The sequence below is a fragment of the Phoxinus phoxinus genome (assembly GCF_949152265.1).
Source record: "Phoxinus phoxinus genome assembly, chromosome: 19".
Classification (NCBI taxonomy): domain Eukaryota; kingdom Metazoa; phylum Chordata; class Actinopteri; order Cypriniformes; family Leuciscidae; genus Phoxinus; species Phoxinus phoxinus.
Genome location: NC_136894.1, coordinates 14334468 through 14349500, shown reverse-complemented (window position 1 = coordinate 14349500; position 15033 = coordinate 14334468). Strand labels below are relative to the sequence as shown.

The 15033-nt window shown below is 36.0% G+C and overlaps 1 protein-coding gene across 2 annotated transcripts; it reads right to left on the bottom strand.

Annotated features, from left to right (window-relative positions):
- Nucleotides 1-621: 621 nt before the first annotated feature.
- On the bottom strand, nucleotides 622-7795 carry psmg2 (proteasome (prosome, macropain) assembly chaperone 2). Of its 2 annotated transcripts, XR_013795142.1 has the most exons (8): nucleotides 7397-7795; nucleotides 7087-7258; nucleotides 6929-6987; nucleotides 5073-5191; nucleotides 4793-4966; nucleotides 4596-4716; nucleotides 1844-2337; nucleotides 622-716 (listed from the first exon to the last, which is right to left on the bottom strand). XR_013795142.1 is itself a non-coding variant. In XM_079591499.1 (7 exons), exons 1-7 carry the CDS (start codon nucleotides 7451-7453, stop codon nucleotides 2257-2259), a joined length of 783 nt encoding a protein of 260 aa, XP_079447625.1. In that variant the 5' UTR covers nucleotides 7454-7795; the 3' UTR covers nucleotides 874-2256. The 2 variants fall into 2 exon arrangements, 1 of the variants encoding a protein (XP_079447625.1); XM_079591499.1 differs by lacking the exon at nucleotides 622-716 and having other exon boundaries at nucleotides 874-2337.
- Nucleotides 7796-15033: the final 7238 nt, after the last annotated feature.

The following is a 15033-nucleotide window of genomic DNA, read 5'->3' as shown; positions in this document are numbered from 1 at the left end:
TCCACTTTTTCACATTACTATAATGTTTAATTGTGAAAATTTCACGAGAGACATCATAATTGTAATTAAATATACTTTAACATGATAAACATTTCTTGTTTAGGAGTAAAATACACTTTTTACTCTTCTTTTATATAAAGATATACTTCTTTTGCTCACCAAGTCTGTATTTATCAAAAAAAGTAATATTGTGAATTATTAAAATTTAAAATAGCTTAATTTGAATAGATTTTAAAACATAATTTTCTCATGAATTTTCAGCAGCCATTACTCCAGTCTTCAGTCACATCATGATCCTTCAAAAATCCATTTTAATATATGTGATTTGCTGCTCAAGAAATATTTATCAGCAACGTTGAAAACTGTTGTGCTACTTCATAATTTTGTGCAAACCGTGATCATTTTTTTTCAGTATTAGGTGATGAATAGAAAGGTCTAAAGAACAGCATTTATTTTAAATAGAAATGTTTTATAACCATGTCTTTCCTGTCACTTTTGATCAATTTCATTTTTTTTTTTAATATATTTTTTGTAAAGTCAAAATCTTACTGCCCTCAAACAATAGTATATGACCAGGCTATTTCTTGACCATTTTTGTTAGACCCATAAAATCTAATTTCTGTGAAGGTTTAAGACCGCAATGATGGGACATGACTTGACACTTTTACCATGGTCATTCTTGGTGCACCAACAATGAAAGCATTGTCAAACTAGGGCTGGGCGATATGGCCAAAAAAAAATATCACGATATTTTTTTTTATATCAGTCGATATCGATAATTATCGATAAATGTCAAATCTTTATTTATTTCAAGTTTAAAGACAGATTTGTACTCCTAAGTGAAAACTGTAGAAACCAGAGCGTTGTGTTTTTAAACTACTCTTTATTGTCAGAACATTTCATGACAAACTCTTGACAAACAGGTGAACATTTCACAAATCCGAGGTAGAACATTCAAATATTTGACATTTTTCCTTAACAAAATAAATATCTTTATTTCAGTCGTATTAGCTTGAGTTAGGATGCAGATTTACTTTATACAATTTATGTTCAGTAACAAAAACAGTAAAATAAAATCTGTTAAAAAAAAAGTAACAACATTATTTTTATTTGCTAAAATGTAATATTCTTTAGTTTTATTTAAATTAACCATTGGTCATCCAGCATCATGCATTTAGATCATGATAACCACAGATAAAATGTAACTTTATGGTTTCTATTGTAACTTTATGGTTTCTATGTGAGAAACGTCACATATTGTGACGTTTCTATGGTATTTATGAAAACCAGTAGCCTAAATACATTATTAAAAACTGTAATTATATTACATTAGTCCTTTAATACATTGTCTACATTAATAATATTATACAATTCAATATATATATATCCCACATTTCATGGTGCAGTTAATATTACTAGGCTAACGTTACAGTAAATCCGTGGTAAATGATGGGAATGTGTAGTCGGAGAAGTTTCTGACTGTATCGTTGCGCACAGTGCTTCTCCTGTTCGTCAGCGCCGCTTCATCTGCCTTTAAACTGGTTAAAATCACTGAGACATTTGTGTTCCTCGCTGAATTCAAGCGCTCTCCCTGGATCTAGTGACCGAGACCGATCAGAGTAAACGCGTCTGCTCGAGTGAGCTCGCGCTCGCGCTGCCGTTTGGACTTTGAGCCGAGCGGATAAACGGTCCGTGTGGCGCGCGCGGTTCAAATGAGATTCGTTCCGCTTTTGGCGCAAAAAAAATTATCGAACATTTATCGAGCTCTTGATATCGTTTTATCGAGAAAAATTATATCGCGATAATTATCGTTATCGTTTTATCGCCCAGCCCTATGTCAAACTGTAGAAGGGGCTTTAAAATGTTTTTGCTTTCTTCCCAGAAGAACAGTGTCACACACAACTGGCCACAGCAGGTTTAGAGCTGCGTCACATTACAAGAACTGCTACACTGCTGGGAAACTCAAGTGGAAGAGAGCCAGACATGTCATCAACTGCCGGGTGGAGAGATGAAAACAAAGTATCAGCATGACTAGCAATATAAGAAAAAACGACACGGGACACACAATTTGGCAAAAAATAATGTTACGGGTTATTATTTCTGTTCTATTTCACTTATTTACAAGCAAAATGTGTATTTAGCGCTGTGTGCAGTTTGACAGTTCAGCATCAGTGATTCTCTGATTCGTGTTATAAACGGTCACACCAGCCGTTGAAAGAGCATGTCCAGGCGCCGGCGTGGAGTTTCAGCCACGCTTCAGAAGAGAAGAGGTGGGATCCCGCTGCCGAACAGCAGCTTCCATGAGGAAGGAACCCGCCACTGCACTGAGCCCTGCGTCTAAGAGAAAACATTACATTAACAAAACAGCAACACTATCTGTGCGGGAAAAAACTTTCACTTCTGAAATTCTGTAACCACATCCTACTCCATGCTCAACAAGTTTTGAAATTTCATCCAATGGTCCTTCTGCATGTTTTTCTTTCATAATAATCAGATCCCATTTCCTCAGAGGTCCTTAAAGTCCTAAACTAAGTTTCATCAAATTAAAGACCATAAAAAGTCATAAATATGTTAAATGGTATAATAAAACTCTGAAGTATAATTTCAAGAGGTCTTAAATTTGGGGACAGAGAAAACAGGAGTTCTGCAAATTTCGAAGTAAAAACACGGCACAGTTACAGTCTACAGCCTTGCGGTTCGCGATCAATGAATAACCCACATTTATGCCAAGCAACTGTTTATGGTTTACTGTAGATTAATTATGACAAGGCTTACTTTTATGGTGTTTATATCATACCTGCAAACTTCTCACCTTACTGGCAGAGAATCAATTTTCACTCTGCTGTTTTTGTTCAGATCAATGCAAAAATCGAACCATATTTTTACGCAGCATACACGCACTGTTATAAATGTTAACTGGTTGATCGACGAGAAACTAATATGGATTCTAAAAATCAGGATGATAAGGTGTGTTTGTGAGAGTAACATCCCTGTTCCTTATGGGTCAGTTCACCCAAAATGTTTAATTATCCCATGATTTACTCACCCTCAAGCCATCCTAGGTGTATATGACATTCTTCTTTCAGACGAACACAATTGGGAGTTACATAAAAAAATATCATTGGCTCTTCTAAGCTTCATAATGGTAGTGAATGGCAGTCCTGATTTTGAAGTTCAAAAAAGCACATCCATCCATCATAAAAGTAATCCATAGGGGGGTAATAAAGGCCTTCTGAAGCAAAGCGATGAGTTTTTGTAAAAAGAAATATCCATATTTAAAACTACATAAACTAAAATAACTAGCAGACGGCTTACGCAAGTCAACTTACTCCAAAAGAGTAACTCCTGACGCGATGTATGATATAGATGTAAGAGTAGCAGAAGCTTTGACGCCTCTCGCGGTTCAAACAAACAGGGCTGGGCAACAAACTCAAGCTCCTCTTCTCTTATATCAAAAATACTCAAGACATTTCTCTTTAAAAATTCTCCTTTTAGACTTCTAATTCTTGGCCGGTGTTTTGTTTTGCTCTATCTTCTGCGTTACCGTGTTCATCAATATGCAGGCACGGATTAACGCACGGGCTTACTGGGCACTTGCCCAGGGCACTGGGCCAGCAGGGGGCCCTGTCAAATTTATATTCTTTTCAAATAATTATTATTATTTATTAATGTTTTCAGTAAAATCGTGTTGAATATTGTGGAATAATGTGATTTTTTTCTTTTGAAGTTGCAAAGTATTAACTGGTAAATATATCAAATAAATAATTTTTAAGTATTGCTGCGCTGTTGAGAGGGACATCTAGAGGCGAGTGAAAATCATTGCATAATAAAGTCACGCGTAGAAGACGTTACTCGAAAAACTAAACAAAAATGAGTTTAAAACCACAACCAAGTGGATCCCTAAGCTAAATGCCTGTGGTGAACGACAGTTACACATGACCTGCTAAACGTGAGCTGTGATATGATTTGGATAAATAAGGGTTGATAAATAGACCGATTTGTAGTGTACAGAATATTCTGTGCATTCTCACCCCGCTTATTAGTGCCATTGTCACTCAGGGCCGTCCCAACCATTGAGGTACCCGAGGTCCGGACCTTTGTAATTTTTCTGTGTAGGTTATATAATGAAGGTTGTGAAATAATTGCCTAATATAAGTCTAATGTGGTGTGGGTGGCAATGTGTTTTTTTTGGACTTCAAAATCAAAACAACCATTCACAACCATTATAAAGCTTGGAAGAGCAATGCTATTTTTTAATATCTCCGACTATGTTCGTCTGAAAGAAGATGGCTTGAGGGTGAGTAAATCGTGGGATAACTTAAATTTTTGGTCTAGGTTTGATTTAGGTTTATTATTTTATAAAATGTTGTTTTTGTCAAAACCTATATGAACTGTAAAGATGTTTGAATTGTGTCTGAATAGTCCTTTTAGGGTTTCATATTTTACCATAGACATTGCCCTACTCCACTCAAACAGTATTTTTTGTTCAAGTCTTAAAAAAGGTCTTAATAAGCCTTAAATTGACCTGATTAACCAGACACCCTGTTTGTTTCGTCAGCATTATTCAGATTGACTAGATTTTCTCACACACTTACAGGTTTTTCCAGCAGATGGAGCCAGTCATTGAGATGGTTGATGAGAGCAAAAGCATCAGGGATGTTGTCCCCTTCTGAGCAGAAGATCAGCACTACTGCCATAGGGATGTCCTCTGTGCAGCTGAAAGACAACAAACTCCATTGGCCGAATTCACGATTGTAGATTTGATCATTTTACGGTTTATGCCGGTTTTTACCAGTCTGTGTAAAGGGCTTTGGTCACTCCTCCTCCAGGAATGTAGAGCCGCTGCTCTGAGTCGGAGATCTCAGGGAACGCGCTGATTCTCTCCATCTCCCTCCAGCCCAGCTCCTCCACCCGCTGGCCCTCCTCCTTCTGCAGAGACGGGCTCAGCAGGAACCGCAGAGGAGTGCTGCTCAACAAGAAGACAAGCATTTAAAGACTACCCATACAACAATATTTTGGTGACTTTTAGTGGATGTCTGTAAAGAATCATCTTCTAAAGTCTGAAGCATTACCCATGAAGCTGTTGGTCGTCTCTCTGATAAGCGTGACTGCTGGAGAGAAGCACACTTCTGAGGAATAGACTACTCTTGATCCAGGAAACAATCAGCTTTCGGAATGATCTGACCTTTGTCTAAAATGAACAGTAAACAGTCATGTGCAAGTGAAATTAAGTGAAAGGAGCTCTGGTTCTCCGTCTGCATAAGTTTACTGTCTTTGTTTAACAGTTTAGTCTGATAAATACGGTGGCCGAGAGCTCAACGCGCTGCAACTGAAGAAAACACATGTAAATATAAAAACATCCGCAAATTAAGAAAACATCTTCATCAGTTTCACAACACACTTGTGCTCCAAATACTCACAACACAACAAAATACAGAAACGCACTGCAAAAGTTCACAACACAACCAACTGCAAATAGAACAGAACACAATGGAAATGTTTCCAGGGGACCCCAATAAGTGACGAACCCGGCTGGGACGTGCTTATAGCTCAAAGTCTACTTTTTTAGTTTATTTTGTAAACTTTTTTTTTGGGCAAAACATAGAGATTACATGTTTATGACATAGCCTACCTACAATATGTTCAATGTCATCAGAATAGAAATTAGAAAAGAAGAGTTAACAATGAGCTGAAAACTAGAAAGAAAAAAAAGATAGAGAAAAAGAACATGAGGGTAAGATTTTAATCTATACATCAGTTACACAAATTTTGTCATGTTATGTTTAAATAAGTTTCATAAGAAATGTTAGGTAATGCAGGGTCCAAAGATGAGACGACAAGTTTTAAAAACTTTTTTTTATAAAATGTATATTTATTTGCAAGTGCGTTCCAAACGGCTACTTAATGTCACACAAGTGCCTGGACCCTCCAAAGTCCCCACTTCAAGGGCTCTGCCCTTCGAAGGGAATAGGGCATAGGGATGCTCACAAGCTATAAGCACGTCCCAGCCAGGTTCGTCACTTATTGGGGTCCTCTGGAAACATATCCGTTGTGTTGTGTTCTATTTGCAATTGGTTGTGTTGTGAACTTTTGCAGTGCATTTCTGTATTTTGTTGTGTTGTGAGTATTTGGAGCACACACGTGTTGTGAAACTGTTTTCTTAATTTGTGGGTGTTTTTCTATTTGCATGTGTTTTCTTCAGTTGCAGCGAGTTGAGCTCTCTCGGCCACCGTAGATAAATGATTAAACTACAGATATAATTTATTAGAAAGAATGTTAAAGTAAAGAGTATATGAAAAACTGTTACAGTGTTTTTATCAAGTACAAATTATTTTCATATTGCTTTATTTTCAAATTATTTATAATTGTATACATGATTAAACTAAATAAACAGTTGATTAAAATTATAAACCAATTATATATATATATATATATATATATATATACACATCAAAGCTTATATATTTCTAACTTTCTAAATGTATCTATTTCTAAATTTCTACGTATATTTCTATTCAATTATATGTGTGTGTGTGTATGTATGTATGTATGTATGTGTATATATATATAAATTTGATTTAAATAAATGTTTTAAAATAAATTAATATAGTACTATAATACTATAGTGAGTTAAAGACATAATGATCATGTAACATAATATAAACTGAACATTTTCCAAATGATACTTTACATAGTTATAATATACATTTTTCACAGTATTAATGGGGTCTTTATACATCTAAATTATATATAGCTGCGTTTTAAATTTAAGGATTGGGTCCCTCGCACAAAAATAGTAATACTTGTGGGTCCGTGGCATCTGAATCTCTGCTCTAAGATACTGGCATCAGCCATCAAAAACTCCTTATCGGTCGACCACTAAATTGTAAACCTCAAGTGTACACCTGTGTGAATGCACACTACTAACCTGGATGATGGGTGTTCTTATCTGCAGGACAGCCAGCTTTAAGTCACTGTGGGAGTAAACTACACAAACACATTCACAACATCAGACACTGTACATGCAACAGTTGGTGGTGAAAGAAAATATGATTCTCATGAGTTAAAGCTATGATATCCCATTACCCTCTGCGCTGGTGCTGAGCTGTGCAGCATCCTCAGTGGATGTGGCATACGGGTTGTTCCCAACCATGGGAATCAGACAGTCCGTGTGGAAGTATCCCACTCTGGGCATATTTAATGTTGAGATGAGGAGATCCACGGCGAGCTGTCCCACGTTTCCAACAGATACTGCAGGCTATGCACAAGATAAACAATTATAAGTAGCTCAATGTTTGATAAGTGCAGCATACAGAGGATCACATGTGTTTGTTTTTTTGTGTGGTGATGATGATGAAGCTGAAATAGTAATGAAGAAGGCATATACTTTACTTACCATTATCAACGTAAAGCCTTTAAAAGATGGAACTACATCCCCCGCCGAAATGAACATTTTTAAAATGGTTTATATTTAATTTAGAAGATAAATTCCGATGAATTGCAGTGGATCTGTAGTGATTTTTACTTTCAATTTCTTCCGCTGTGAAAAAGGACCTGACGTTACTGCGTCATGCCTCACCGGGACACCCTGATGCCTGAACAAAAACATTCAAAACTATTCATTTGCGCGACGTGTTTTTTTTTTTTTAGATGTATTTTTCTAAATAGTTTTAAGGACGTAAAATAATTTAACATACATAATGATATTAAACATTTTATCAGACCTTAAGAGATATTATTTTGTCCGTTACAATTAATTATTGTCAAAATAAAAGTCAAAAAATGTCTTTAGCCAACAAATCTACCAGCTACAAATGTTTTTATCTTATTATTATTATTATTATTATTGTTGTTGTTAATTAGCATATTATTATTATTATAAAGATTGCGTAAACGTTACGCTTTGTAATAGAGGTCCCGAAACTGGTGTTTATTTACAATGCTCATTTGAAAAATGTCATTTTATTTTCAAATATATAAATACAATTGGGATAAATACTGTACTAACATTTTTTTCAAATATAAAAATGCGCAATTTTCTTAAAATAATCTTTCCAGGTGGGGGATATAAAAGAAAATATAGTTTTATTAGAAACTCACTGCTGAAGCTCAGTTCAACATGAATGACCAGAAGATGACGCTAGACTCTTATAGAAATTAGAGTGGGGAAAATTATTTGCCATGTCCTATGTTAGCCTTATGAGTATGATGCTGGATCATGAGATTCAAATAAAATTCAGAAGAACATTGTGTGTAAATCACTTTAAGTCGTTGGCACTATAAACGAAAAACAGCAGTAAATCTCTCTATTTAGAAAATAGGCTTTAGAAATATGTATATGATTTCATATGATGACACACACTCACACAACTTGTTTGAAAAATTCAATAATAATGCAATTATTATGATAATGCAACATCCCTGAGCCAAGGGCTATGAAACTTACAAAACACAAAAAAGTAACAGTGACTATTCTGCAGGGATATTCAGAAATATGGTGTTTCACACATGACAATGCAAGAAATCAATACAGTCATCAGCCTCAGCCAAAGGCTTTCATAGAATAAAGCTTTCAGTCCAGCAGAGAAATATAATAGCTATAAAATCTTTGAATGTACTTCTATAACCAACAAGAGCATGCCTGTAAATTACATGGAGACTCGATTGTGTCATCTTCAGCTAATTATTAAGTGTCTGCACTAAATTTGTCTTGTAACAAACCTTTTTTCTTTTGTCTTTGGTCACTTAATTACATGGACTGCAATTGGAGACATCATGTCCTGTATCTTTCTTTTTCTTTTTTTAATGAAAGAAAGCCATTCTTTTGTGCTTTCATTGACTTTTTTTACATTCTCTCTCTTTTTCTACAATAGTGCCAGATGGCCAATTTTAACCGATAGTTATGTAAGATCTATTTTTTACTGTAGAAATGACTTTACAGAAGTATAGAGCACACTTTGTGAACATCTTACTGTAAATAACCATTTAATTCATATTTATTTAAATTGATCAATTATTTTATTATAAAGTTTAGCTTTTTTTGCAGTGTCATTTAGTATCATTGCAAGGACTGTTTTTTATATATATATTGAAATAGTTTTAATTTTTGTATTTACTTGTATTATTATAAATAGTTAAAGTTTTAGTGTTGTGTTTTTGTCATTTGTATAGCTTTTTAGAAAAATATGTCTATAGTTTTTATACATTTTTACTTGAGTTTTAGTTATTTTAGAACATAAGCTAAATGAAAACGAGAAATGTTGCTTTGGCAAATACCTGAAATAAAAAAAAAATGTATCTTTTATTTTATTTCAGTTAACATCTATTTTATTTTAAGCCACGGAAATATTTTAACCCTGGTATTTTTTGACAAAATATTTTTGTCTTTTTTTTACCATTTCCCATAGATGGAAAATAGATTTCACTGAAGCTACTTCAGTATATTTTGTAATTTACCACAACTGGAATGCTGTATTGATAAATGAGCTTTCGCTTAAAGCCTTTCAGGATCAGAACTATCAGTTTCACAAAGATTAGTCTTAATGCAAATTCTTGTTTAAACTAAGCAGCAGCTTTTTCAGGGTGTGTACTGTACATCTCCAAGGGTCACGAGCATTAGAGCTGATTATCTGCATGATGAAAATAGTGCACCTGCCAGTTAACCTCATATATAGGGTCACCAGCTCCATTTGATCAAACTCTCGTGTGTGTGTGTGTGTGTGTTTAAGGACTTTAACAGCAGACTTCACCTGTGAGCTATCTATAGCTCATTAGATAATGACCAGACTTAAAACAAAAGCCCTCTGCACTGAAGTCGTAACACAGCATTTATTTATTTCATTATATCAAAGTCACGACGTCCAGCACAATAATTCCATCAGTGTTCAGAGACCACAAACACACTCATTCAATTCTTTTTTTGTAACCTGTCAGAATTAAAATTTAAATGCCAAGTTTAATTTGATTGATTTAACCCAATGTGCACAGTGCGTTAAGTTTGAAATTATGATCTGAGAATTGTGAATGGCAGTGTAAAACTTTCCCCAAAATGCATTGTTGATCCTTTCTTTTTCTTTGCACCTTCCTTCAAACAAAAGCTACTAAAAAGTATAATGGTAATACATTTTGGGTCTTTAAATGTCAAACTAACTAAACTAACATTTAAATGAATCATCTGATACTTATTGTGACACTTAATGCGTATACACATGTTTTACACTGTACTTATATTTAAGAAATCCCTGCATGTAATTACAGCTGCATCTTACAGTGCTGACCCTTCCCTTACCCTTTAACCCACCCTTAAACCAACCCATTCCACCTGTCCCTAACTTTACCTTATAGCGGCAAAAATATTTTGCAATACAACATGAACATAGAACATTTTACCTAACAATTAATATTTATTTTTTATGAATGTATGTATGTACAGTATATGTTCGTTTGTCTGTTTGTTTGTTTGTTTGTTCATTCATTAATTTAATAATGAATTTAATCATTCATTCATCCATTCATTTATTCTTTATTTAACCAGGTTAAAAACTCATTGAGATTAAAATCCCTTTTACAAGAAAGCAGCAACAATAATATAAACATATACGCATGAACACAGAAAAACACAATCAAAGATCACAGCAGCAATTTACCAAAGGATAAAACACATATTGGGCCCTATTTAAACAATCTAAGCCCCCGTTCACACCTCAAGTCTTAATGCTGAATTCTGATTTTTTTTTTGCTCCAATCCGATCTTTTGTTTGGCTGTTCACATTAACTTTTAAAATGTGGCCTATAAGATTCCAGTGTGAACTGTTTGCAGTTTCGAACTGACGCAAAATAACAATGACATCAGACTCAGCACGCTGTTGCACTAAATTTGGGGAGTTTATGGAGGAAGTAAGCATTTTCGCTTTTATTTCAAAATGTTTGTGTAATGGCAGCCGTAACATTAATGAGCAGGTGCTGAGGAGGAGAAGAATGAAGAGAAAGAGAGCAAAATTGGCTATTTTGGCCTTTTGCGGGGTGATGGGTGCAAATTCACTACAGAGGTCTGTGTGGATGCGGAGACGAAGCCAGGACTGGTGGGAATGTGATGTGAATAGCTTCACAGAGACGCTGTTATTTTTTTTTACGGAGCGGTTACGGTATGATCCTTCTAGTTTCGCTTGAATTGAAGTATCTCCCCATATACTTATTAGGTCTAACACCTCACTCTCCCTCCATTGACTTGCTCCATCACTGTTCTCAATTTTGTAGGCCTAGTCAAGTTTTTAATTTGACTGTGTCTAGGGCTAACTCGCCGGCGCATAATTTGTGACAAATGTCGATGTAGATTGACGTAAAAGTCGCATCAAATCCGCCTTGGTTGTTCACACTGAGGCCGCATTGAAAAAAATCTAACCTGGGTCTAATTCAGGACCACATATGGAAGTGGTCTAAATCTGATTTGAAAAAATCAGATCTGGGCAAGATTTGAGTGTTCACACTACTTCTGAAGAAGTCTGACCTGGTCACTTGACCCCAAAACAATTCCAGACCCCAGATTTGGGCCACTTTTGCCTGCAGTCTGAACGGGGTCTAAACGCATGGTCTAAAGCGCAAGGGCGCAAGGGCGCAAGTGCACGGTGTGTCCACTTTTGCTAGTCTAACTTCGCAGAAAATGGTCGGTGCGTGGCACATGGTCTAAAAGGGTTGTCCCTATTCTCTTAATGAGTAATGGATAGTGGTGGAACGGATCACAAAATTCACAGTTCTGATCATTTACGATTTTTGGGCCACAGATCGTATAATTTTTCGGATCAGCAATTTTTTTTTTTACTATTTAACTAAAGCTCACTTGAAGTTCTTCAATAGCTACTACATCACAAACTACTAGCCTATCTGATAAAGTCCACACATCATTTAAACAAGTGAACAGTCATTAAAGGGATAGTTCACTTTAAAATTAAAATTCTGTCATCATTTACTCACCCTCAAGTTGTTTCAAACCTGTATTAATTTATTTCTTCTGCAGAACACAAAGAAAGATATTTTGAAGAATGTCAGTAACCAAACAGTAGTCTGTACCCATTGACTTCCATAGTAGGAAAAAAAAATACTATGGAAGTCAATGGGTACAGACTACTGTTTGGTTACTGACATTCTTCAAAATATCTTTCTTTGTGTTCAGCAGAATAAATAAATTAATACAGGTTTGAAACAACTTGAGGGTGAGTAAATGATGACAGAATTTTAATTTTAAAGTGAACTATCCCTTTAATAAAATAAGAACAAATACACAAATTACAAGCAGAGATGAATGCTTAAAGGGGTGGTAAAATGCCAAGATGTAAAATAAATCTCTGATGTCCCCAGAGTGTGTGTGAAGTTTTAGCTCAAAATATTTTTATTATCAGATATTTTTATATAGCAGGTTAAAGTTGTCACTTTTTGAGGGTTTGCAAAAATGCACCGTTTTGTGCCTGGCCCTTTAAATGCAAATGAGCTGCTGCAGAGGGCGGGGTTTCAAGAGCTGTTAGCAGCTGCAATTACCGATTACCTCACGCAGACACACTAAAATGACAGAAACTGTTCTGTCTTTAATGTTAAAACAGAGTCAGACAAAGATGGAGAGACTCAAGAAGAAGTGACAACATGTAGAATGCAAAAGGACGTCTCTGAATGGTTAGTTGATTAATTTATGTTGCTGATGTGGAGTTATAGCTATCTTTAATTAAGATATTCTGTCATGGTAATCTATAAATCGCTGAATAGGAACTGTTGTGAGATGCACACAGAGTGACTTTCTATAGCATGTGAAAAGATGGATGCTAAAGTTTGAGCTGAATCACTAATGTACTCCTAACAACTTTTCCTCTTCTCAACATGGACTGTGTGTTCCCGGGGGCGGGGTTTATGTACATTTTAGGGTTGCTGATGTCACTAACCCCGGAGGAATGTCATGTAGTCATGTAGGCCTTTTCTTTAAAAGCAAATATCTTCCTTTGCTTTTGCTTTGAACTTTGAGCGTTGTAACTTTGCAGATGTTGTTTACCAGAAGCCATATCACCCTGTAGCCCAAGACCGGTTGCCCACTGAAGCTAAGCATGGCTGAGCCTGGTTAGTACCTGGATGGGAGACTCCTGGGAAATCCAGGTTGCTGCTGGAAGAGGTGTTAGAGAGGCCAGCAGGGGGTGCTCACCCTGTGGTCTGTGTGGGTCCTAATGCCCCAGTGTAGTGACGGGGACACTATATTCGGCATCCTGGCCAAAATATGCCCAGTGGTGTCCATCATGGCCTCCTATTCATCCCCATATACTGATTGGCTTCATCACTGTCTCCTCTCCACCAGTAAGCTGGTGTGTGGTGGGCGTTCTAACGCAATATGGCTGCCGTCGCATCATCCAGGTGGATGCTGCACATTGGTGGTTGAGGAGATTACCCCCCTTCTATGTAAAGCGCTTTGAGGTCTCAGAAAAAGCGCTATATAAATGTAACAAATTATTATTATATTATTATGCTCAAACAGCAACATTTCACACTAACTAAAGTTAGAAAAGTGAAATCATACTTCACTCCTTTAATAACAAGTTACAAAGTCTATAGTATTCAGGTACAGAAATGAATAATTAAGCCTAAATGTAAAATAACACTATTTGTTCACTGTATATATTCAATATAGTTTAATCTTTGTTAAAGCTGTATGTTGTTGTTTTATTAACCCTTTCATGCATAGCGGTCACTACAATGGACAGCTATTAAAAAAGCGTTCTTTTTTTTGTACAGGTTTTGATAGCATAGTTGCACATCAATCTCTACATTGGATCCTGGTGCATCATTCTATACGATGCCACCAAGTGCCAAGCCGTTGTGTGTCGATTTCCCCCCCTCCAAACCAAGATGGCCAGCCAATGCCAAGTTGCATCCATTCATTCCTTCTATCCTAGGAGACTCTTGTAGGTAAAACAAATATTGTAGCATCAAGTTTTGATTTTAGATTGAGAGAAAATTCTGATTAATCATCTGTCCACTATAGTGCAGCTCATGCATCAATGGCTATATTTCAGCTACAATTCATACTTGTACTGTGAATGTTGTTTTTGAAAATACTTAAATCTGCAATAACTTTTTTGACTGTAAATAAATGTATTTGTATTATTAGAATGTAATTTTCACTGACATCAAAAAAGTAATGTGATTACGTAATGCACGTTACTTATTGTGTTACTTTACTCGTTGCATCAAAAAAGTAATCTGATTACGTAATGCATGTTACTTGTAATGCATTACTTAACTTGCTAGATCAAAAAGTGAACATTCATTTACTTGTAACATTAAAAAAGTAATCTGTTTGCGTTATGCATGTTACTTGTAAGGCGTTACCCCAACACTGCTAATTTCAGATGAGATAGAAAACAAGTGGACATCTGAAAATATCTTTGAAAAAAGTGAAGGAAAAAAAAAAGGTGAAAAAACAACAACGTATTTTTGATGCTCTAAGAGCAATAAAAACACAGGAAAAATCCTGACTGAGGATATCATAATTCATGCATGAAAGGGTTAATGTTAATGACGCAGACAACAGTAGGAATATTAGGTGTGTGCTGTCACTTTAAGACCGACTGCACGGAACGGAAAAACTGACAAACATCCGGTTTCTTTCTCAACTGATCACTTATGACATAAACGAGATAATACTTGCCGCGACGGACATTTAGACGGGTATTTTAACATAATTTTGTGTTTATGTGTCCGTTCAAGGAAACGCGAAAGATTAATCAATTCGGTGTTATGAAACGCGCCTCTCTGTCTCTCTCTCTCTCTGCGCGCGCTTCGAGTGTGTGCGGCTGTTCGCACAGATAAAGGCGGGCATACACTGCGATGTCTGTGCGATTTCAGCAAGGTACCTACTCGCACTGAACAAGTAGATCGCATGCGATGTCAAGCTAGCTCAGGGTTTATGTGCTCACACGTTTACGACGTTCCTAACGTCGAGCTGCGACTTGACTGCTCACACTTTAGGCTACGTGTGAAATGTGCGCGATAAACCCCCGA